The 26,862-nt window shown below is 38.6% G+C and overlaps 1 protein-coding gene across 5 annotated transcripts in view; it reads right to left on the reverse strand.

The window, feature by feature from the left end:
* RSU1 (Ras suppressor protein 1) overlaps nt 1-26,862 on the reverse strand; it is a 106,328-nt gene that overhangs the window by 45,556 nt on the left and 33,910 nt on the right. For all 5 annotated transcript variants that reach the window (XR_004355985.1, XM_032682478.1, XM_032682501.1 and 2 more), the window contains exons 8-9: nt 14,274-14,404; nt 12,842-12,843 (exon numbers count right to left, since the gene is read on the reverse strand). Coding sequence is in view for 4 of the 5 variants with exons in the window: in XM_032682478.1 (XP_032538369.1) it covers nt 12,842-12,843; nt 14,274-14,404 (133 nt within the window). In the remaining variant the exon portion in view is untranslated. The remainder of the gene's footprint in view (nt 1-12,841; nt 12,844-14,273; nt 14,405-26,862) is intronic.

Here is a 26,862-nt window from a genome sequence, read left to right on the forward strand (position 1 = left end):
AAGAGAAATAAGAGAACTAAATTTAGTTTTTTTACACCTTACATACACTGCTAAGTGAGTAACCTACAGCAATCATTTTCAGTCGTAACTCACTTGAATTGGAATCACACCAGGGAGATAAACATTAAGAGCTACAAGACAACAGGGTTTCTGTAAGCTGCTCATCCCACAGACAGCCGTATTTTCAGTCATACTTGGGACCAAAAACACAGAAAAGGACAATGCTGAAGTTAAATATGTTTCTCATGTAAAAGCACATAAGGTGGAAGAAGGAACAGTAGGGTTTCTTTTGTATTGTTCACGGTTCTGCACCACTTGGTAGCCATCCAAAAACATCCTTTCTGGTTATTAACACAGAATAAATCCAATCTCCCTTCAGTTATTTTTTTATTACACAAAACATAAGAAAGCTAGCTACAAGAACTCCACTAATGAGACTTGTGTATTTTCAGCATCACCAGATTCATGTAAAATACACAGGCTGCCAGGATTTTGTCCCCCCCTAATATCTGAACACAGAAAAATCCAGACTTCCCATTAGTTGACCGATGTTGGGGAGTTTTAATTTTTTAGTTCTTAAAAGCACTTGTGTTCTTTTCATAGGCTGGTGCACTAAGTAGACTCAGGTTCTCCTCCTTGTGCTGCTGGACAAACAGCTGAGGAGCAGTTTGCAACCAGCTCCTGGAACTTAAACCTACTTCAGCCCTGCCGCCTCTTCTGTGGTTGCACCGCTGCCCTCTAGCCTAGTGCTGGCTGTCAGGCACTGAGTTTGAGGAGGTAATTTGGACTAAAACTGCCAGAATAAGTTATTAGTTTCCAGCTGTATCAGCTCCCTGAATCCCCTTGCTACATGGACACATGAGAGCTCGAGCTGTCCTGGGTGCACTGGTGGGAACACACTGGGCTGGCCTCACCAGCATACCACCCACGGAGTAGTGCCCCACAGCCTTCTCCTCTGGGTGTCAGAAGCATGGCTTAGCTTTTTGGTGAACTGTCTTGTCCCTGAGGTGCCCACTTGATTATAGGGACAACCTAAGGTGGCTCTTTGTCCTCTCCAGACTGCTTGATTTGCCTAGGCTCCACAGAACAACACAATTTTCTCATCATTCCCCAAACACTTGCCCTCCTCTGAGGACAGGGATACCAGCTTGCATGTGGATTTTCCCCACTGATGCATTCAGCAGCAGTTATCAAAGGAAGCCCCGCTCCCCATGCTGTCACCTGCATGTACCACACTCCTGTGGCTTCATAACCTTGCAGTCGAATAGGCCAGGGAAGCCCACTCCTTGTGCACTGACTGGGGAGGAGATTCAGCCAGTGTAGATGTTATTTGCTACAGTGTTTTGGTAAGATGAGCATTTTGCTTTAACAAAAAGGAGGGGAAGTACTCAGCTTTGACTTCCAATGAAAGCTACAAGAATTGTGACCAAGAAATTCTTCTTAAAATACCAAACTAGAATCATGTAAGATTACTGTTTCCAGTAAGACACTAGAGGTCTAACTGGAATGAATATCAAAGCTCCTTAGGTAACCAGATCAGATACGGAAGTACTTTCATGTCACGCCTTACCTGCAATGTACTTCCACCACATCCCTCCTGAAGCATACATGATCTACTGCAACTAATTATAAAAGTTTCAGATTTTAATTAAAGTTATATTACACTTAACATAGAAGTTTTATGCCTTACCAGAATGGTGCTATCATGAATTTTATATATATATATATATATGTATATATATATATACACACACACATACATATATGTACAAAAGAAGGAAGAAATGTCTAGCACAAAAGGTAGCAAATTGTGTCACAATCACGACCATTTTAATGAAAGTGCAAACAAAACCTCTGACCCTAGCAGTAAATGCAACACGCAAGTGTCAAAAGCATGTAGTCTTGAATGATCTTCTACATGCCACTTTGTTCACCCTATTAAGATGCTAGTTGTTTCTTTGATTTATCTGCTAATAAATTTTTGATAGTGAGTATCTAAAAATTGCTCTGGTGCTGACTAAGTTGATTAATAAGCCCAAAGAATCGAAACTGTCAGAAATTCATGGACAAGAGTAAATTACTGCCAAACATACATTAGATATTCCATAAAATATAAAATAAAAAAGGTTGATTTGGTAATTTTATCTTGCATCAATTTGCTTGATACAATTATATTCGGGATCATCACTGTCAGTCCTTGCATACCTTTTCCTTTTTTAAAGTAAACAATAGAGTAAATCTAAATTTGTGAGGCAGAACATCAAATGCAATATCCAAAACTAACATTTAGAATTTAGCTTGGAAATTATATCCAGTTGAAAGGTGACTAAAAACCATCTTCTAAGAGCTGCAGTTTTTTAGGCAAAATTTCTTGTATGTTAGGAGTCAAAACTGACACGTAGGCCTAAATCCTATTCTTCTAAAACAGTGATCTCTCCTTATTGTGGCATTTATACTTAGCAGGTTCTTGCAACGCATCTCTGAAGAGTCCTGGACTCCGTGGTCCCACTCTCTTTTCTTGGATAACTCCCCAGACCATTTAGATGTGCAGAAAATCCCAGGAAAATAGACACCGGAGCAGGCCAGAGGTAGTGATCTGGGTATACATGTGAAGACAGATAAAATTTATCCTCTGCCTATCAAGAAGAACCATACTTACAGCACTGGGTTTAGGATTTGCTCCATTTACTTCTGTATTTATTTACCATTATGTGACAGCATTTCGGTGCAAGACGTATTACTGAAGGATTGAAAAATCTTTCTGATCATAAATTTATATAGATAACAAAAAGGAATCAGGAAATCGCTGTTCCCCATTCAGTGAAATAAATGCTTCTGATTACATCCAGCACGGAAGCCAGTTTCTTAAAACACGGCAAAACTATGAAGGGCTAATATTCCTGCATTTATTATTATTGATTTAGTGAAGCTGGAGCAAGTGCAATGGTCAGTATACTATGTAATTCTATTTACTGTTTATGCTCCTGCATACTTCACTTAAGACTACAATTTCTTTCCCCAATTTCCCAATCAGGTGTAATAAAGAAGAAAAACTACAGGGTATTTTTTTCCTGGGATATTTGATACTGACTGTCACTGTAACAGATTCTTAGGGTTAAATTATTAATGTGGTTCGGTACAGAATAGAAAAAAAAAAGCCATTGCAAAGCTGTAGTCAAAAGGACTTGCCTACACACCTAATCTGACTATCCCCAGCTTTAACAGAAGGGCATTTCTTGTGCAGATGGAGAAAAGCTTTGAAATCCTGTGTCATATAGAGTGGAAGCTCTTGCTTTTCAGGTTATACTTTTCAAGAAAAAGTTAATTTTAATGACATGAATTATAATTAAATCTGATTATAATAATTTTCTACACTCTGTCTTAGAGGTTGTAAAAGTGCGTATAAACGGGTTAACAGTAATACCTGCTAAAATAAAATCATGGCTTTTAAACAGTTTATTACAGCTGGCATTACAAGTGGCTCCAGTAAATTACACCATTCCCACCTCAGTCTTTCACTGGATAAATAGTTAATAAAGGCAACCATAAAATTAGGGACACTTCTCTATCTAACTGATAGCCCTCACCAGGAGGGTAAAAAAAACTTGCTAAAGATCACAAAACCCTCAAATAATGCAAGACTGAAAGAAGAAACTGAAGTTCAATAAAAACCAGCATGCAATAAAACAGATATGACTGCATAGAGAATAGAAATTGCAGACAGATCTGCTTGATTATAAAAGCGCCACTTTTTAATTTATCTCTCAAATAAAACCAGCAAATGTGTGCTGTAACTCTTCTTGTTTGGTTGTAAAGTACCAATCTGAAGAAGAAGAAAAAAAAGCAAATCAACTAAATTTTGAAGATTACGAAGGGTTAACAACTTACCACTACTTCTGGTTAGCTACATAAGTTTACCAGAAAACATTTGTAGCTACCAACATGTTTTCCACATTAGTCCCAATTAGTATTGTTCTGTCTGCCATTTCCTATCTATTCTTCTTCCTCTAGCAGCCTCAAGAATTTTCTTTAAAATTCCCTATTCTTTCTGTAAAGTCTGTTCCCTGCAACATCCTCACCTAAAGAAAAAAATATAAATAAAAGATAAGGTAAGTTATCTTCAGGGACTATCAGTCCAGTTTCTGAATTGCATGCATTTTGGACACTGCCTTTGGTTAGCAACACCACCACCCAAAAATGCTGAGAAAACCCCTTGAATCCACTGGAGGTGAGGAGCTGGACCCACCACGTCCAGAGCAGCTAGAGCCGCAGAGCTCACTATCGGATACAAGGCCTTACAACTACAGCAGTTCTGGTAAAGTCTAAAAATCAGGCAATACGCCATTATCTTTGGATAATACTATGCATAATGTATTAAAATCCATCATGATTCACAAAATAACTATCATACTGAGATGTGACTTTAAAACACGCTTGCCCAGAAAGTATCCTGAGGCAAGCAGAGGACAATAAGAGAAAAATGAATATGCTACTTTCCCTGGCAGTTTGCCTTATTAAGTTGTACCTTGCTTTCTTTATCTGCTTGACGTCTGCTCTCAAATAATCGAGGTGTCTGTATTTAAACACATTTTTAACATCCCTTTAAAACTACTGACACCAGAACTGAATTCAGTATCAGCCCTGGCTGATGTCAGGTTAGTGAATATGGGAATAGGAATCTACTACTTACCACATCAGCTGGGGCTGATACTGAATTCAGTTAGATCTTTCAGGTATAGCACTGAACTGTGAGCTGACAGTGCACTCTTCGATCATATTATGTCTCTTAAAACATTTTTCAGTGCCAATTGCTTTCTGGAAAGAAGTATTCACTCGCTTTTATCTCCTCCAGTAATCATAACCACACCATGCGGTATACCTTGTGAATCTTGTTCACATAACTCTTCTCTGAGCTGCTTTAAAATACACTATGTACAGGGACAGTTCATTAAACAATCCAAGACAGCCCATACTTTCACTGTTGTTTTTCACCAAGCTCCAGGTCATTAGAAACAACTGTATATTTGCTTCCAAATACCTTCAATGATTCCAGGTCAGATCTCTGTGAAGCTCACCAGAAATGTCCCTTTTGGTAACTGTCTCCCAAGACCTATTGTTGTTAGTTCTTCTCAAGTGTTTAACTGAATTAAACAGTGCTCATTTGCTAATGAAAACGTTGTGCAGCTGTAAAAGCTAAATGCCTCACAAAATTCTGTGGTTTAACAGTTGCCTTGACAAACCAATTCTGTAATATTTCTTCAGGAAATAGTTCTCAAAATCATAGTCACGCCTTAAACTGTAAGAATTATATTCATACTACAGTCACGTTCTTTAGATCATCACTAGCAGAATTCCATGTCTTCTTCACTATTTAACTCAAAATTGATTTTGAAGTAAATCAATTCAAAATAAGCAAGTTTGGTCCATTTGCCTTCCTTGATATTGGAAGGATACTGGCACTTCTGTCACTTTTTTGGTGTTTCCCTGATATAGCAATTTAATTAAGACTGAATTTTGGTGACTCCAGACTCTGTCAGTCAAGTCTCCTAAACCTTTTGACTGGATGTCTAGACGCCTGGAGGTTTAAAACCATTTCTCACAACGAATGTTGCTCAGGCTTCTACTCTGGGAACTGAGAAATAACTCATTTTTCCTAAAAGATCATCCGGCTTGCACTGAACACAGAACAAAAGCATAACAAAATATTAATAATTTCCTTCCCTTGTCATTATTAATAATCTATCACAGTTCAGAAAAGGGCCCATTTAATTTCTAGGATTTATCATAATCAGATAGCCATAAGCAGTCTCTCCAATGACTAACAAGATAGATCCCACTTTGGACCAGCCATCTTTCCCACTGCACAAACTTTATTCAATCCCACCTATCATTTTTCCTGCTCAAGGTGCCATTTGCCAGCAGCTGCACATCTCACTCTCTGCTTGCCTGCTTAGACCCCGACTTGTCCTCTAGGCCAGGTCCTTGATCTTGTTGCTTACCACTTTCTCTGGCATACCACTCCCTGTTGCTCATTTGGGATTTTACCATAATTACCACTGATTTTTAATTCAGCTACTGATCTTGCCTTGCCCTATAGTTTGGTGCAACTTTGAATTGTTTCCCTACTCAAATCCTGTATCCTACCATAACTGTTTCCCTAACTTTAGTTTCATCAAGTCCTCAGCTTCTGCACTTAACTACTACTTCATTCGAATTCCACTTCTAACATAGCCCTAGACATCTGCCCCAGTGACTTAAGCCCTGGTTATCATCCTTGACATGGTAAATGGATTACTACATAATATTCTAAACTTTACAGGAAAGTTCATATCAAAGGAAATGGCAAATATCAGTAGTTACACCAATATTTATATGTGCAGTATCTATATCTGTCAGATACATCACTGATAGCTTTGTTTTTATTACATATCCATCTTAGCAATATAAACAAAAATATACAGACATACTGTTTTTATTGTTTATCTTTCAACATGGGTTCTAGTTTGTTCTTCTTTAGGGAAGAGTTACAGATTTGCATGTAAATGTTGTCTAAAGATGTCAGGACTCCTAGTCATCTATTTTCTCTGTTGGAAATAATGTACTAATATATTTATCAATTTTTAAAATACAGCCAATAAATACAACATTTAGTTGGAATACAAATCAGCATTTTCATATAAAATATACAGTACCATGCCCTCAATACAACAGAACCAAACACAAATGACATTTTTATTTCCCCACATCAGGTTGATAAAAGATTGTTATTGGTGAATTTAAATTTTTTTACTGGTACGTGATCAAAATTTGTGAATCAGGACTGTTATAACACTTGTTTACTTCTCAGCTAAGATGGATCTTGCTTCCTGCCATCCTTTGAGAGAAGCTTAATTTGTCATGCGTTCATTGTCATGGGAGATGTGGCATCCCAGAGATTCTCACCTAAGGTAGATCACTGAGGTCATCTTTCTTCCACTACCTTTATCTAGTCTTTGAAACTACGTATGGGGTTTATTATTCTCTTTCTTTAATTACTGTTCTTATTGTATTTTATTATCATCAGTATTATTATTTACTTTGTTTCAATTATGAAACCGCTATTATCTCAACCCACAAGTTTTTTCTTCCCTGATTCTCCTCCCCATCCCATGGGAGAGGGGGAGGGAGCGAGCAGCTGTGTGGTACTTAATTGCTGGCTGGGCTTAAACCTCAACATCCTCAAACTACCAAAGAATACTAGAGCCAAAAGAAAAGAAGAACAAAGAAGGTAAATGGCATTTACTATGGCCTATTTTTCTTAGCAAGGCAGGGCAGACACACTATTCAAGTTCTTTAAATCTTTATTGACCTTCGTGCATTATACAAACAGCTGAGGTGTCTGACTGAACTCCTTTGAATTCAATCTATAGACATTTAAAGCAATCGGTCTTCGTTCCTCTCTGTGATCTTTATTTCCCTCAGGGAGTACAGAATATTAACCACTACAAATCACTCCTGAGATCAACTGTACCTGGTTTTTTTCGGTATTTTTACAAGATTAGTTAATGACTGGATAATTAATTTTACTTAGAGATAGCCAAAGAAAAGCATTCTCTCTATGTATCTCTTCAGTCTAAGCCGAAAAAGAAATATTATGATGACTTTCATAATCCCAAATGATTTTTCCTAATGAATATATAATTTATATAATAAAAAGTACTTATTAGGTTATTAAAAATTTTCAGTAATTTTAAACTATTGCTCAAAACTGCCATACATGTTTATTTAAACAGGTTATTATATGCACAAATATGCAAAATTAATCTTATTTATATTAACAGACAGCAGAGCTTTACCTCCTTTAGTTTAATGTCAGTGGCACTGAGAAGTTATCTTAATACATAGGAGAGTGTAATCTAAATTTTTAACTCCGAAATCAGGAGATATGAATACAAGGTCTGTCCACATCACAAACATGCCATCCTCTGCCACAAGCAATCACATCATATACTCCTGCCCAAACTGATCAGTGCTCATTTTGAAACAAACAAGACTTTGGCCTTCATGTCTTCTGTCAGAACACCACTTCTATCAGAGAGTTATTACTTGCTCTCTTAATAATTAGAGACCTTCCTTCAAATAAACACCTGATCAGCCAATTTATACTTTTTCTTATGTCCACAATTTTTTTATGCCTTAAATGAAGTTTCTTCTTCCCCTTCTCTCTTCCACTGACAGTCATGACCTCTGTTATGAGACCCTGCTTTGCTAAATAAACAAAATACCTTTTAAACCTCCTCTTTTTCTTCATTCATTTCACTATCCTATTATACTTCCATAGTTTGCCTGTTCCTGCCTGAATTCATCTTTCATGAACATAATGACCACAACTGCGTAATATTTCCTGTTCTGTACTGGAAAATTTCCACTCTTTTAACCAAGCTCTGGGGATTGTGCTTATCTTTCTCTTCCCCTTACTCCAGCATATCACACTAGTGACTCACAGAACACCTGTAACTAATGCATCCAAGCCTTCCTCTTTGTTTTCTAATTCTTACTGTGTGGTGTGCTCATTCTTTTCTGTGCTGCTAGTTTCGTACCATCAGTAAATGTCATTAAATACTCCTGCTTTTTATGCTAACATAAAACCCCTCAAATTCTTGCAGGTCCAAGACAGTGTTGCACAAGTAACACCATTTCAGGACAATCTCTCCTCCTGTCAGTTCAACCTGCTTATGCCTCCATCTCAACTGCTGGCAATTCCCACTCGCCAGCATGCTTCCCAAGCACCAACATGTGGATTTTTCACTTGTTTGACCTCTTTGCCACTCCTTGATAGGTGGTTTTACCAATCATCATCTTTACATCTTGAACAGCACCAACCATGCAGCTGAACTTAAATAGGCTTAACAACTGTGGAATAAGAACATGAGTTATTTCAAGATACTATTTGTATTATACAACACTACTCTGAGAATCTTGCCAGTCTCCTTTAGTTGTTAGAAATAAATGCTAAAATACTTTTCATTAATATAGTCCAGAAGAAGAATATCTTACTTCATGACCTGTGTCTGTTGCCCTGGAAGCAGCTGCTACCTAATAGTGGGGGTCCAGTACAGTAACTCATTTTCAAGAAGGTGGGGAGATTGTCTCTAAATAGAGGGCTGAATCAAGAATGGATTTTTCCAGACTGTCACCGATGATAAAATGAGGTTTTCAATTGCAATGCTTAGCACAGAGCAGCCTGCCCAGGGAAACCTATGTTCCAGTGCTGCCAAGAGATATATGCTCAGCACTGCATTTGTCAAACCATTTCCTCTGCTAAGAGTTAATGTGTCAGTCTTGAAAACGGCTTGCTCTTCTACCACCTTTCCTGATGGAAATCTGAAAAGTGCAACTTACTTCCTTTCACAAAGCATTTTGTTGAGACTCTTGACTCCAAACTGACTGCCTCGTGGGGAAAACCCGCTTTCTAGAAACTTAAAAATGCTGACTGTTCCATCATAATTCTGCCTCACTGGAGTAAGGAGGTCAAACAGGGAAACAACAGTTATTAAATATTAAGTGTTAAAAGGCCATTGCTGGGTTTAAGGACAGTTCAAACATGCTTGAAGTCTGAATGCTAATCTAAGCACTCTGGACTCTTTTGTTTTAGCTTTGATTACACGACCAGCAGATGATGACTGCAATAGACTCTCCTGTGATAAAAGAAAAAACCACTATCCTTTCTGTTGCAGATATAAACATGCAAAGAAGCAAGTTTCACATGAAGACTGATCAAGAGCACATGAATAATTCCAGAAATGCATCCAAAGAGCAGCTTTCTGGATTAACTCTGCTGTAAATGCCAGCAACCAAACCCACCCACTGGTACCAATTGCACATCTCGGCTTTACTTCAACTTAATCAAGTCACTAATTATCTTACACAGATCCTGAGGAGCACCACAGGATTTTCGTTCTTCATAGGAGCTTAATTCACTGTTTTCTTTAAACATTTATGTCTGTCTGCACTTATCTAAGTACATTGTAACCACTAAATCACACAATCCATCATCTCTTTGTCAGTATCCTACACCGAGAAGATCCTCTGAGAATATGCTTACAACATAAAGGTCACTCTGAAAGTTGACTAAAGGCATGAATAAAAAATAAAACATTTAGTTAAGCTCTTTGTGGAGATGAGGTTGCCATTACCCTTTATTGTTTAAGCAAGTTCTTCAACTTCTTTTCAACACTATTGTGACATCACACAGAGAGTTTAATGGCAGCTCCTGAGTATATACAGAATCAAAGCCAAAATTGAGCTTACTAAAGTTTCAGAAAGTTACACAGCAGTGAGAGATTAAGAATCATTATAACTTGGCAAACTGACCTATTTCCAAATGATGCTGTCACAGGATGATATGTGCAGTGGGCGTATTTTAGCCAACAAAAGCTAGCAAAGTGCCAAGAGCTGCTGAATTTCCTGTTAAGAATTAAGAGCCCCTCCACACACATTTCCCACTACAATATATGGCCCATCTTTTTGTCAGCCACAAGTCTTTCCTGAAAAATTAGGGTTGAGAAAAAATCACCAGCCACCGTTTCTCACGAAAAGTAAGGAAATTAAAGGAAATGAAAAAAGATACAAAGTAAGAAGAGCTGATCTGAGGGTCCTACTGGTTAACGTGCTTCTGAAGCAAAGTGCAATTCCAGTTTTATACTTGATGCGTGAGCACCATGTAAAATGAGAGTGTGAAAATGTAAAAGTATGCGAGACAAATGACATTTTATCTTTAGACATAGTCATCCCTCATGGGTGTCATGCCTACTTATCAATTAATCACTAGAGCATGAATATCTTAAGACAAGGCTAAAAATGGGGTAATTTTTCACTAAATATGCTTGAAACAGCCAGTACATTTCACAAAGGAAAGAAGAGGTTTGTGATCTATTTTGCAGTTGCTTCATAAGTGCAACCTCACAAAACCTGAATGGAGATCCCTGATACTAACTGCTGGGATGACTTGTGCCAGCCATCAGTAGAAACCTCAAGGTTTAGTGAGTGCATTGCCAAGACTCAGTGAGTTACCACTTCCTGGCTAAGTTAACAGCAAGTGAGCAACTATGAAGTTCTAGCCATTGCAAACACCACATAAAAAGCATTAGCACAAATCACGTAGTGAAATGTGTAACTTCATAAGCCTCTGAAACTTGGCACTTTTGACTCTATGACCATGCCCTCATTGTCTTGGCTAGTACAGACAATGTTAAACATGTAAATGAAGTAAAATCAATATTTCCTATCAGCTAGCAAAAGAAATGGGCATAGGGAGACAAATACACCCTCTGGAGCTCAAAATTCATCTGCCAACAGATGCGTAGGTCTGGTTTATGGAAGTCCACATCTTCTTGTACCTGCAAGTAAACTTACTGATCTGATGGTCATCTGCTAATATATGTTCTATCCTCTCAGTGTTTTAAGTGAGGTTATCTAAACAGCATTCTATTCAATCACCCATTTAACTGTACTGTTTTGCCTCATAGTAAAAGTTATGCTGTCTGGATCTATTAAATGCTGCAAGATTTTTTTTCTTTTGGTAGAATGATATAAAAAAACCTACCAAAAACCCAAGAGCTTGATTTTCCTTAGTTATACCTGCAGGGGAAAATACTACATTCACATCTCAACCTTGTGATTTGCTTAATGAGAAAAAGACACACTGCTTGGACACAGCTCTGAAAGAAAAAGGTAGTTGAAGAAAGTGTATAGCTGTTAGCAGGAAAAGACCAACATTTCATCACAAAAACCAGTTTTGATTTCTTCTGCATGTACATTTACCTGCTTTTGTGTACAATAATGCTACTAAGACCTGTTACCTGGACCATGCTATTGCCTTTGAGTTTTAACACCTAAAACCAAATGCAAACAGAAAAATGTCTGTAGGAGGTGGCATCCTAGTAATTCTCAGATCATATTTAGAGGAAACTGGAAATAAGGACAATATTTTTCAGCAGGAAAATCCACAAACTCTCTTTATAGGAGATGAAACAAGTAAAATCAGGAATCAAAGGAAGTTACTACTGGGATTCTAGCAAAATTATACAGATATTTTTATTATTTAATATAAAATACTGAAAATACAAAATTGACATCTAATTATTAACATGTTCCTGCATTTGGTTTTCCTCACTAAATCTTGAAAATTATGACATTTTAACATAATAAGCTTCTAAGATCAAAGTTGAAGTCATGAATGAGCCACAGAAAGATCATCTGATTTTGATTTTTCTCCTTATTAATGATCAGAGTCTGATTTTGCTTACACTGTTAACTATACATGCTTCAAACATTTACTGTGGATAAAATAAAAACGGGCCTGTTAACCAAAAAGACACTGTTATGCCTCAGCAAAGAACAAGACAACAAACATAATATGGCTAATTTAGAACAAAGAACAACAGCTGAGGTAACTGATGAATTACAGAACCTTTTTGTCAATTTTGATTGCACAAGGAAAGTTGACAGAGCAGTTTAATATACCCACAGTTATAAATTTTTATTTTTTTTTATTATATAGATACGTAACAACAGTCTCCACACTCCCCAACCAAACTAAATGTAGGTCAAATTCTCAAAACCGCACTTCAATCCTTGAAACTCTGCTGTCTTCATGATGCCCAGAGTGGTCCCTCTGAGAAGGGCATGAGGGTCCCTAATCTACATTGCTCAGCAAACAGAAATATAAGATTGACAATATAAAACGAAATTATGAAACATTATCAAGAAACCTGGATGCAGCTACACAATAGACTGGGGAAGAAATGGTCCAAGGAGATAGGCAGCTGTTTCCCTACACCATGTCTGTACTACAGAGTACTACTGTAAGAAGGGTGTTGCAGCCTACTTAAATCTATGAATAAATCTGTCTTCAGAACATGTATTACACCATAAATATCAGGACACTTCTGAGACACAATTTTTGCAACCACTCTCCCATCTGTGATTCTTTTCACTTAAATTCTGTAAATGAAGAACAGCCTACAAAAGCCATTGCTGAATCACTTAGTTTCATATAGAAATTTACATCTCAGTTACTTAACTGGAATCTCCCAACCGTCACTCGTGAATACTCTTCTCTGGTAATTTTGTTCAGACAGATACCATATAAAAGATTGGCAGAAATGCTTCTAAATTGTTAAAATATATTGTTTTAATAAAGGGGAAATGCAAAAACTATCTTTCCAATCCAGAGGTTGTATTGTTGTTGTAATACCTACTGCTGAAGAAGATAACAGCAGGATTGCTGTTGTATGTATGGCCAGTCTTCGCGAACGAAGATTTGGGAAGGGTCTTTGCCCTTCGAGCCTGCGCAGTGGATTTTTTAGGTGACACACAGTGTGCGCTGAACTGAGCCCACCCTTTAATCCTAAGGTTCATTTGCCGGGGCCGAGCAAGCTTGGACGGTGGCAGTGAGGTCCTCAGGACGTAGGTTTGTTTAGAGTGACCTTCTCTTAGATGGATGGCCTTACAGGGCTAACGAGCTCCATCTACCCGGGGGACTCCTCTGACCGGGACCCGAACCTGGGCCGCGGCGGTGAAAGTGCCGCATCCTAACCACTAGACCACCAGAGGGCCCCGAGGATTGCTGTTAAGACACCTAAAAATCCATCTAAAGTTTTACTGTGGACTGGTAAAATGAAGATTTTTACTTAAAATAAATATTTCAATTCAGTGCATGATGGAAGACATTATTTCATAAACAAACGCTTAGCATTTGTACATGGAATTTTGCATTAAAATGGAGAAGCCCCAGCACACAGCTTATTTTACACTGTTCAACATTTACACTGTTGAAGAAAGTACTAGTACCTATATTTGAATTACTAGGGTTGTAGACTTCCGTAAACCAGTCCAGATCAAAACAGGTTTGAATTCTGGACATCTCTCAAAACATAACAATAGGCATCCAAAACTCAACAATTATCTATTTCAATCTATAAAACCTTACTGTACATACTTAAAATTAATACTTCTCAAAAGACTTGTAATGCTCATTCTTTTACACCTCTCATGTTACATAGAAGTAAAAACACATGCAGGACAGTAAACAGTTTTTGAGCTTTCTTAACATGTCTACATGAATCTTATTTACCCCTTTTCTTGGCAACATTCCTTAATATAAATGTACAGGCTTGCATATTTGCCCTGAATACCAAGTCGCTGCATGGATTATGAAAGAAGTGTGTAGCCAAGCACACTACAGGGAAAAAACCAGACACCACAGCTACAGTATATAATGTAATACTTACTTTATATGTTTCTGAACGAATGTATTCAAAAACATGAGATACTCCAAGCTGGAACTGGTCAGCAATAGGGGTAACCCAAGGATTGTTCTCTGCTTTGAAGACTTGCTTTTGACCAGTCAAATCCAAATTACCTGAAGGATTAAACAAAACAGCATATGAAAAATACTTGAAACATGAACAATTTGAAAGAAATACCCTCTGTGCATATAAAAACTTTTCATTTGTTTCAGAGAGCATGGCCATAAAAAAAGCAAGCATTTCAGTCTTAACACAGAGGAACAGGAGGACACAGTAGTTCCCACCATGACGAATGCAGTTCCACTCTATTATTTCAGTGCTGCTACACACTGCACAGCGGGGTTGAACTCCACACGCTGCACATTATATTTATTCATCAAGTCGGTTTTAAGCAGGACCTGATAGCACATAGGTGTGGGCCCTCTCCACCATGATCTGCAGGAACAAAAGGAGAATGATGGCTTTGGTAGGAGTCTGCTCTGCTTGGCATTGCAGAACATTTCTCAATTCCTGCTCCAAGCAAAACACCAACAAGCAATGCCCAATAGGCTTTTTGTCCTCTCAGTGCCAGCCTGTTGTGTGAACTGAGATCCTACCCTAATCTGTGATTAGAGTGCCATACACTCAGAAACAAACAAAGAGCATCATTCTTGTAGCATGCCACTTTTACCTATTCTGTTGACAGGAAGACTTAAGAGACCTATTAGGGGTTTGCTTGGGGTTTTTTGTTTGTTTTTTAAATGTTTACCACCCAACCCCAAAACAGTCCACGCTCCACTGAAACTCCTCATGACTATGGATACAAAGGGCTGAATTCCAGGACAGTCTAGCCATTGAAATACTTTGTGTTCTTTAAATTAAAATAAGAAATCTATGGTACATTTTCAATTTATTTTTGTGAATTTTATGATGAAAAGAGGCCTACCCTCCCCCTAGAAATCTAAATAACTAAAAAAAAAAATTCTTTAACCCCGGGGAACAAAAAAACAAATTACAGGGTTTTGAAGACTGACTGAGCCAAGCTGTTGGAGAAATCCAAAATCAACCTGATGCGCCAAATTTCCAAAATGAAATGCCTGTTTAAGTGCAGGCAACGGGAGCTGCTGCGAACCCTGTGCTTGCTGCCCACGCGGGCTGCACGTTCTACATGACAGCTAATCCTTGGCGCGTTTCTCTCTGTAAAAGGGGTTAACAACAATTAAAGACAGGCTATTATACTGTGTGAAAAGATGCCAAGCATCTCATACTGGCCTATCACCGAGTCACCATTACCTTAACAAGCTCATCTGCCAGCTGCCTGTGGCAGGCTGGTTTGAGCTCACAGCCCGTCAGTCAGGCGGCAGCCGCCGCGCTCCGCACGCTCCAGTGCGCCTCGTTAGGAGCCTCGCGCCCGTCTCCTTTATTAAAGGACGCGGCAGCACTGTTCTAACAAGGATCAGGAAAAAGGATTAAGTACTGTGACAAAGAGGACCTAATAAGCTAGAAAGCAGCGTATCTAAATCTGTGCTGGCTGAAGGCGCAGGCTGGTGCTGCTCACTATCCAGCTCTCAGGTGGAAGCTGCCCGGGAAGCCGGCCAGCGTGGCGATTAGCCGTAACCCTCTGACCAGGGCTGCCGTGAAGATCATGGATCACTCAGGGTTTGCTTTGCAACTGTAAATTGGATTTCCCATTTTATTACCTGCAAAAAATCCCATACGTTGCTCTCCAAAACTACCAACACTGTAAGCATTCTGCAGGTACTGCATCAGGGTAAAATGATCAATGTGTGTACAACTAATAAAAACAATTAAATCTTGGCTCCATCATGGGTCAAGTTCAATGCCACCTATAGGACTAAGTCACGTGTTCCCAAAATCTCAATAGGCTAAATCCTCTCGACCCGAGCTATGTCAGAAATTTACCATCCAGGGAAGGTTGCCACACATTTCCATTCCCACAGTGCAGCGTGCTCATTTCATTTCTAACACCCGTTTAATACCAGTATGGCCTGTTTAAATGTAATTAATTGTAATAATTATTACTCTACTACAGCTGAAGAAATCTTACAGCAAACCTAGGACTGCTCAAGTAAAATGATCTGTAGGTCCCCATGCCAATGTAATACCTTTATTTTCCTCTGTCTTCTGTTTTTCCCAAAGCACACTGGAGGCAGGTGCAAATACTACTTTTTACCTTCAGAGGGAAGAGGGAGGCAGAGACCCTAATTAATCTAATTACAGAGAAACGGGGCACACAAAAGTTCAGCATCCGCACTGAAAACCACCCCTCCTTGCCCAGGACGTCCTTCTGGGAGTCCTGCCAGCAGCAGCTGGCCTGGCAGCCCATCCCACCGGCCACCTAGAGCTGGAGTGAGAGCCCAGGGATTTGAAGTGAAGAATTTAATCAAGTGCGGTGGTGAGAAAAGGAACAATTTGTCTGTCCTCATGGCAAGCACCAGGCAGAGAGCGGGTGCTTCTTTGCAGGTGAGTGGGCTTCCTCACAGAAGGCAGGAAGGACAGGGCAACCGATGCTTTAAAATTCTCCCCATTCAATAATAAAATTTCCATATAGAAATGAAGGACAGAAATGGACAGAAATTAAACAGGATAAGAAGTTACAGAGAGACTGCCCCACCTCATCAACACTAGGGAGGAAATGGCGTCTAACACTCCAGGCATAAGGCAAGCCACTTGAGCACAAAGAGGCCGCATAATTAAAACTGAGACAGAAGGGAAACCCTTCACTCCTGCACCGTACATTGCTTGGGGCCATATCCTGGTGTCCTTTCTGGGTGTACCTAATTCTGCTCTGGCTGCAGGACATCCAGCAGTCCCAAGCACAAGGCCAAAGTCTCAGTAACATCTCAGGAACCGTACATGCAGGGGTAACCAAACACAGGAGCGCTGCACGGACTCTTCTGCTGCAGTGCACCAAGACAAACCCAAGGGCGCGGAAGAGATGCTCACACCGCCTGAAGCAATGGCTCTGGTACCAGGTTCACTGCAGGAGAGCTGTGCAACTGGACACCTTACAGATGTGTACCTGTCCCTCCCATCCCCAATAGTCTCCTTGCCTAGATGATTTTTTTATGGTAGCACCATGTTAGGAAATGCTATTACTCCATCCCTGCAGCACTAGAGCCATTCACCAGGGAAAAAGCTATGGCAGATGCGCCTTCATGCATATTGTCTAACAGCAGCATCAGCAGAACACCATCCCCAGGGCTTTAGGAAATTTATATACTGTTCTGCTACGCAGATCACATTAAGTCCCTCAGATATTTTTAGTAAGCAAAATACAAAATTGCTTCTAGTAAAAACCCAGCACTGAAGATTCAATCACAAAACATATTAGGGTTGGAGACTGCATTGGTCATTGTTGTTTTGTTCTTTTCATGCACATCAGCCTATTAAAAAATATTTATCATCTCTAAAATTCGGCATAACTTGTTGACTAAAATTGTATTTCTTCATTGTGGACTTAAGGTTCTTGATACTCTGCCTTACTGAAGGAGATCGGCTCCACTGAAATGTATCACAGTCATATGCCTCTGGTAAGAGAGGAACAGCCCGTTATCTTCAAGACTAGTCAGCACAGCCCCCTTCCTAGATCACATAAATGTTTTTCACATTATTTTTGAGTGCTTCTAAAACTATTCTAATAAATGATCAGTGCTACACATTCCAGAACCCAGGTCTAACATGCTTAAAGAATATTCAAGTCCTGAGTCTGAAGGATACTTTTTTTACACATTCTACTTTCACTAAACATAGATTTCCAAATAGGAGGAATGCAAAGTGGACATATGCTGTTACCAGCAAGCAGACACTGAAAAGAGAAGAGTCTGGAAAGAGAAGAGCAGAGATCTAGCAGCTGACTGCTGTGCATGACCGGCACAAAATGACCAAAAGCCTTCTAAAAGGAGCAGCCAGCTGTGTGATCTTAAAAATGGCTGATCTTGGCATTTTTATTCCTGTCTCAGCACTCATTGTATCTAAAGATGATCCTGAATCCTTAAGTTTGATTGCATCAGTGTGACTTAACTTCTGTGTTTAACCCACCTTAAAACCAAATTGCTCCTAATGCCCAACTACTAAGCTGTGCAGACCTGAAAACTGTCTGCTGCCTGAACCTCTTATTGGCTGCCACCACAGAGCTACAGTAAATAGATCTACACCAGAACTCTTGAAAATTCAAGGGCAAAATCAAAGTATGCATATTTTTAATTTTAAGGCATTCTAACTTAAACCATGCATTGACTAAAAAGTACCATTTATCACTGCTTACATTCAGAGCTTCCACCACCATGAGTGGACAGAAGGCACATCTCATATGACAGTGAGCACACTCCATCCTGACTGACATTAAAGGAAAAGAAGGCAGCTACAGTTTTCCTGCACCTGTCTCAATGAATCTATCCTGCATTTGAGCTAAAACACAATCATTAATGTTTCTTGTTATTTTTCCTTCAGTGCTGTTGAAATAAAGAGTGGTTTGTGTGAACATTCGTGTTTTGCTCAACTGCCTGCAAAGGTCAGAAAAGAGCTCATAACAGAAAATAAAATGATGCCTCCCACAGTTGTGTTTGCAGACAGTGCCAGAGCCAGTAATACCACCACCTATCACTTTGACCAAGGGTGTCTCCAGACTTCCCAGGCTCCTCCTGTCCATTAGATCCAGTCTGTAAGCGCCTCTTACATACAACTAGAAGCCCATCCTCTTGTGATGTATGATGTATGAAGTGTGCAATGTTTACTCCATGTATGTATACCTGATGTACAGTAAGGTATGACTAAGGTACATGGGCATTGCTTAAACACAAGAAAACAGAATGAAGGCAAACCTGGCTTGTCCTTTCCACTCGAACACCCCTTGGTAACACTTTAAATACTTTCAAAAATTAAAAGGTGAAATTAAGTAATTAAACAACTCTGACATTTGAGAACTGAACATTGGCATTCAACATAAGAAACATGATCCTAGCTGTAAAATGCCAGATCAACGCTTCTTTGTAATGGTTTAAATTCATCCCCAGTGGAGCTTCATTAAAATCGATGGAAATAATTTTTAGCCTGTTGAGTTTCACATCTGTGTTCCATTGATACTCTGACTCACATCCCAGCCTACACTGTACTTCACTGACCTCAAGAAGAGTCCTCAAGCTGTAACATAACCCTTTTAGTGATTCCTCTTAAGACTGCAATTTAAATATTCTTTCCCTTTACCACACAAAGGTCTTACTCTCTGTCATACATGTGACAAGAAGAACAAAATTAGTTTTATTATTTAGATATAAATACCTTTGAATCCTGTTTTATTAAACCCTAAGTAAGGGATCAATCCACTACACTAAATTTAAACCTAGGTTATATGTAAAAATATGTCTGTCCTGGCTTGTTTTAGATTTGCTTTACACTACAGGGCTTATAATTTTTATTACTTTTGTGGCATTTGCTTTGTCTCAATAGAGAGAAAGACTGGTTTAAGCATGAGGGTAGAAGAAATATCATGACTATTATGTCATAAAAATGATGCCAAAACAATTAATTGTGAATGATGTCTTAAAATCTATGTAAAAAATGAAAATTACATATTGCTTTCTATGCCACAAAGTATTAAAAAGCAAATTATTTTTACCCTGATCTTAAGCACATGTAGACTGTGCATCAGTAACTCATACCATTTCTATAAACAAGTAAGATCATCTCTGTTTTGAAGACCTCCATCATTTTTGAAGGATTAGTAACAGAAGAGAGTAGATTTAAACAATATTTATAAAGCAGCATTAAGACAACAGAGAGCAAAGTCTTCTTGTACATAAATGAGGTGTGACTCAATCTCTTTGGAACCAGCAGTAATATTCACAGAAATATTCACTATGATAAACAAATCTAAATCTCCATAGCATATGTCGAAAAAGTAAATTTGGTTATTGATGAGCTTCTATGCATTAAAAGAGAACAACTAGTAAGTCTAAACCCAGACTGAAATGCCTTCAAAAGATGGATCCCAGGAACATTTTTGCTTTCTCACCCCTACATTCTTGTACTGGAGAAGGTCTAACAGTATCACTTCAAGCCATCAGCACTTCAGAGAACCCCAATGTAGCATTTGTGGCGGTTCTACACAACAGGGGAAAAGGTTCAAGTCTCAAATAACAAGCAATCAGATTCAGTACATGCAAATTAACCAGATACTCCAGAGCATCCATCAGACAGAAGCAGGCTGGACACCTTTCTCTGGCTCCTTTCCTAAACACACAATGGGAATGCCTGCAATCTCGCATATGAGTGTTAGACAGGAAGCCTCAAGGCAAAAGAAGGCTGAAGGAGTAACCTGAAAGCCAAACACTGAAGCCTAAGCCCATCCTCAGTTTTACAATTACTTTCAGAGACAGAAAATAGGAGTGCAGGTATCACAATATCACACATTATTCTAACAACTTCTTAGATGTAAATGAGAATTTCCAATAACGAGTTCAGAGATGACACCCCCAACTTCAGAATTCACCTGAATACATCTAACTGTAGATCTCTGTGTCAGTTCAGTAGTTGAACAGCTTACAGAGACTTTTCAAACAGAAAAACATCTGCTCTGAAAAACATCAGGAGATGGAGGCTCTGCCAGTGGTGTCTTGTTGAAACGGTTCATTACTACCAAAATACATTCTTTATTTCAGTGCTGAACTAAGCTTAGTTCTAAAACACTGTTGCTCCCTCTGCCCATCTACAAGGGAAAAGACCAACTGTGCTTTCTTCTCATGGAGTTAGTGAGGATCAGCAGCCAAGACTCCTCTCACTCTTCACTTTGATAGGTTATATAGAGTCTGATTATTCTGTGATACTAATACATAATAGCTACTCCCTTTGCTTCGACTCTTAGTAAAAGGAACACAGCTGAAATAAATAAAGTAAAAGTAGACCAACTAAATCTTGGAATTCTTTACCCTTGATTTAAATGTGAAGTGATACAAGGCAAACTGGTATTACCTCAGCTACAGCTATTACAATTGTATTGGAAGAAAATTTTACTCTCCAGCATTTCATAGAAGAGAGTTTAAAACAAAGTGAATATAGTCCTGAGATATTTATACAAAATCCCAACATCATAGCCAAAGGTCAGCCAGAATCATTATAATGGGAAGCCTGACACTTCAGCATGTGTCAAGACTGAAGATGAAGCCTGGGAAAGACAACAGAATGGATAAAACGCTGAACTACTCCCTTAAACCATACCCTTGCATTTCCATATTCAGGTGGCTGCAGGAGTGGTTAACTCTCTGGGAACACGGGGACAGCTGTGGAAATTTCAACCATCACAAGACATAACAAACTTGACCTTAGCAGAATAACTAGTAGAAAGAGTAAATAATAACAACACTCACAGATGAAAGCCATAAACCAGGAACTTATTTAACACAGCACACAAGGCACTCCTCGCCTAAGCTCTGCTAATGGCTTGTACTGCCACATGACAAATCATGCTGTTTCATCAGCCAAACTCCCACACACAGCCTTCAGGTACCAGGGCAACCAGCCCAGCTGATGCATCGTGTTGGTAGCTAAGAAGAAAGGCAGAAGAAAGAGCATTTTGACAAAAATCCAAGAAATTACTTCAAAATGTACTTTTTAAACTATATTCTTTCTAAAATTATTTCAAATTACTTATAGCTTGATTAAATTAATTTCTCCCACATCTTCACGTAAGAGCAAGACCATTTACTAGAAGACTTACAAATACTGCTACGTTTCACCGATTTCTCTCTGAAAGGTGACATGTTGTGCTGGAAATACCATTTCCTTCACTGCTCTGTGTGAGATCCCCAGCACCGACTGGGATCTCAAGGGGCAAACCGACAGCCACTGCTAAGTGTTCCCAGTGAAGAAACCCAAGGAACACACTACGCAGCAGACGGGTTTTAGAACAAAGGAAATTAATGTGATGTCAAAGTAGTTTAACATCAAAGACACTTTAATGGCACAGGAAGTATTACAGGCTTAGAGGATCAGCATCCCAATTTATTTTGAAATATATTACACATTTTTTCTAGCATCAGAAACTCCCCTGGGATTCTCAATTACACAGGAATTCAACAGAGCATTCTCTCTTTGAAGGGTCCCTATCAGATCAAAATCTAGTTAATTTTAAAAAATTACTTCAAAAAGGATTCACTATATTGCTTTTGCCCCACACCTTTGAAATTTCCATTCAAACACAGGTTGCCAAGAACTCAGAAGAGCGAAACCACTTAAGTACTATGAAACACAAAATGAACCAAATATAACCACAAATGCAACGTTTACTCAGATTGGCTCTAATTATGGTACTCTTACCTACAACAACTCTAACACAACAGATGAAATATCTGCTCACAGAAACATCATTATTATGTTGATTATACTTATAATCAGAGTACAGTCAACATTAGGAGAGCCCACACACACACTGTAGTCATCTGGGAAGTGACTGTAAGACTGGTATATTTTCAAAACTAAAGCAAGATCAAATCTGCATCTTGAAAAGTTTGGCAAGAATTACAGCAGTGTAAGGAAAAGAATGCCTGTGGTGTAAATCTAAATAATGGGTTATAGAAACATCTTCCTGTGTATAATGAAACTGCAGAGCTGCCTTCTTCCCATACACCTTAATCCCCACCAAATACTCTCCGCAATCATCCTGGTTTCTAACTACATAACAAGTGCTGGGGTTTAGTGGTTTTGGTTTTTTTTTTTTTTCATTTTTTTAACTTAAACCTAAAATGAGAATTACAATTAGAATATTCACAGATTTTCACAGAAGCTTTTCTACATAAATAGCCTCTCCATAGCCTATCTTGTTACATACATTTTTTCTATTGTTCCTTCACTAATAACTGCTACATCAGCAGTCCTAGAAAGCAAGTTACTTTGTTTATCCACCTTTGTCTTAGTTCCAAAAGTAGAAACATGTAAGTTTTTAAATTGTAAGGTATCAATTAGCTGTTCCAGTGCTCAGAACTGTTGTCCAAAGAGCCCCAGGGTTCAGGCTTCCAACAAGCACCAACAACCTGTACTTGCAGGTGTGAGCAGTGCTGTGTTGTGACACAGGCAGAGTGTAGTGACAATTTATACAAATAAGAAAAGTTTGGCATTTACGTCAAGTGTATTTAGAAAAGAAATATCTTTTGTGAAATAAGTGATTCCTGTGTTTGCACATGCCTGTTATAATTACCTAAGTAAACTGCTATTTCGATTAATATTAATTTGAACAAACAACTGAAGCAACTACTTTGTGTAATACAATATTAATTCACAAATTCTAGAGCCATTTCAAAAGCCTAAATTTTAAAAGGTCTTCCTGTGATGGAAATACTTTTGGAAGGATTCCCTGGACTTTAAATTTAAAGCCAATTCTTTATCCACAGAAGGTAATTTAGCTGTTCAAAACTAAAGAATGATGAAAGAATTACTTAGCCATTCTGACATAGAGATTTAATTTACAAAATGTTTCATGCTCCTTAAAAAGGAACACGGCTACTTACCCCATCAAGATCTTTTTTTTAAAATGCTTGAATTTTCTACTTTTCAAATATGTATGTAACTTTACACTTTTGATAGTGTTTCTCTTTACCTGAAGAAATTATTTGATAAACTAGAACAGTATTGAATAGCAACTTACAAGCCACAGATGCCAACATTCAATTTTGAAAAAGGAGGATGGTAAGCAGAAATGTATTCTTAGAAATCTCTGTTCTTCCATATGCATAAACATGAGCAAACCTCGTGTACTTGTGCACACGTGTATTGGCAGCAGGGTAATGCACACAGGCAATATTAGAATCTGGGGTTTAAAAATCATACCCTTCATTTTCACATCAAAATCTCAAAACTACAGATAAGCTGGTTACATTCTCTGGGTGGCTATTTAGTGACATCTTTGTGAATACTCTGCACAATATACCACCCTTACAGTCCTGACTCTGCTAAGAAAACCTTTATTGTGGCACATATGGGTGCACCCAGATGACCATACAATGAACATTAAAACACCATCACTGGTGTTACTAATTGCATCTACCACTTATGTGGTTCCTGTTTCTATTCAGCTTTCTTTCCAAACACCATTCTCATTGTTAAATGGTCAGAATACACAAAGCGACAGATTTAGTGCCTCCTTGGCAATTTATATAACTGACTGCAACTCTGTTGTTGCAGTGAATCATGACTTATTTGTCTCGCAATGCAGCACATAACCTTTTAAATGCTAGGGAAAAAAATGCCAGTGCCTCTTTAAAGTTTATATATGACTGCCCACCACCATTCCTCATGAACAAGGTTTTGAGAGACAAATGATAAAAACAAGCTGCAAATTCCACCCACCTACTCCTGGCCATTTCCTGTGTTCATCACTCACACGTACTGTATTTACAGACAACCAGACCACCAGTGCATTCTTTTAGTGCCCTTGTTTCCTCCTGGGCAGGAATATCTTTCTCAAATTAGTGATAGGTATTCTCTGCTAAACACAAAGAAGGATAATGCCAATCTCCCTTTCACTGCTGCCACGTTCAATCACATCAGGTGACATTACAGGCAGGTTGTAGGGTTTTATTTATTGTCATCTCTCTCCACACTAAAGTTGCAATCCAAGGTCTGTGGCCTTTTTTCATACCCTATTCTCCAAGCCTTCTTCTGCACTTATTTCCATCACCTTCAAAAAACTGTTTAATGTAACACACACTGCCATTCTCCTCATCCAAATACACTGTTTTATCCTGATATTTTATACTGTGCCCATCTCCCTGGTAAATGAACATGTAATGACTCTCTGCTGTCCACCAGTGCCCGAACTAAGCCAGTCAAAAGCCTTCAGCACCTTTAATTATGAAAGTGATAATGAGAGAGAAAAGACTGTTTACTTTAAATGGAACAGCAGTAGCTCCAATTAATGCAAACAGGACCTACTCACTGCAAAACTATTTATCCAACATGCACAGCAAAAAGTATTTGGATAGTTCTGAGTACATTATAATTCAATTTAAAAAATTTAGGAGGGAGAATTCGGACTGCAGACAAAGATGGTCTTCCCTCATGTGGTGACTATGGCATTGGCAGTCCACGTAGTAGGTTCCAACCCTTTCAAACCACCTGTCATTGGCAGACTTTAAAACTGACTGCAAAGGTGTGGTGCTTCTCTAAATTGCCTTCATTTGCAGAAGGGAAAACAGGGCTGCAGAGTTGAAGTGACTTTCTAACCATTCAGAGATTCACACTTGCCTGCGGCCTACTCCTACTTGATCTCAAAGAACCCTTCCAAAGCTAGCCTGGCGTTCCATTCCCTAGATGTGTGCCTAGATGTTTAATAAACAAGAACATTACTTTTCACAGTAAATATGCCTGCAAGTTGCACAAGTTACAACTCTAGACTTCAGTGTAATGTTCTTCGGAAATATACTTCGAAATCTATTTCAAACATTTGAGATAGTTCTAGCATTATGCACGGCATAGCCTGTGATAGAAATTATGCCAACTGATGACGAATGAAGGTATTGAGCAAGGCCATAAATTTAATAAATTAATAAATGAAAAGTCAAATTTATAGAATATCTTTTGAGTAGTAAAGACCAGAGGTAACAAAGGACTTAGATGTGTCAGTGCACCTCAGCTTGATCAGCTGGGGCAAAACTACAAGTCCTTTTTCTACCAGACCGTGATACTGTTCTATAATGCAAACAAATGCTAAATAAATGGAAAAACACTTCCCCTGGCCGAGTTTTGCAGGTCAGTGCAAAATAAACATTGAGAACTTTCTTTCAAACATTTCCATTTGGGTTGGATTTTGATAGTAAAATCATTTAACAGGGATTTGCTGCTAAGCTTGTAAGGCAGTAGCATTTAGAATATTTAATTAGCCAAAGAAGGTGGTTAGACTCAGTGTAGCATTTAACGTTCACTTCCTGAAAAAACGCAAAGGTTGTAATTTAGGAAGCTACAGAAAAGTACATTTACAGATGCTACATGCGTCTGAAATGTTACTGGTGTTGAAAGAGACTTTATAAATGAATATTACTTACACAAAAAGCTAAAGAAAGTATACCTGTGTCAAGAAACAAACATCTGAAATGAAGGAAAAGAGAACAAATTTCATCCACCAGTGGTGAGGGGGAAAGGCAAAAAACCTCATAGTGGGTAAATAAGTAAGAGTCAAAACAAACATCTTCCCCTGCCTCACAGAAGAAAAGTAGACACAAAAAGCATACGTTGCAGACTGTCACATTTAAGCACATAGCTGCCACATTCTCAAATGGGTCAATGTAAGTTCTTATGACAACAAATAATTTTACTTTATTACCCTAACTTTAGTCACTATCCTTCTGAGTTTTGGGAACTATTATTTGGAAGGTGCCAGTAGAGACAAAGCAGCTTCACCATTTAACAGTCCACAATAACAAAAACCAAGGAACAGACCCTGTGTAACTGCTGTTTCAAACACAGGTAGTTGATGGAGCTACATTATTCCCAATGAAAACATTTTTAAATATTTAAAGATCTGGAACCAAATTTTGGCTTGGGGTAAACAGGGACAATGCCCCTCACACAAAACGGAATACTG

The sequence above is a fragment of the Chiroxiphia lanceolata genome, chromosome 1, assembly GCF_009829145.1.
Source record: "Chiroxiphia lanceolata isolate bChiLan1 chromosome 1, bChiLan1.pri, whole genome shotgun sequence".
Lineage (NCBI taxonomy): Eukaryota > Metazoa > Chordata > Aves > Passeriformes > Pipridae > Chiroxiphia > Chiroxiphia lanceolata.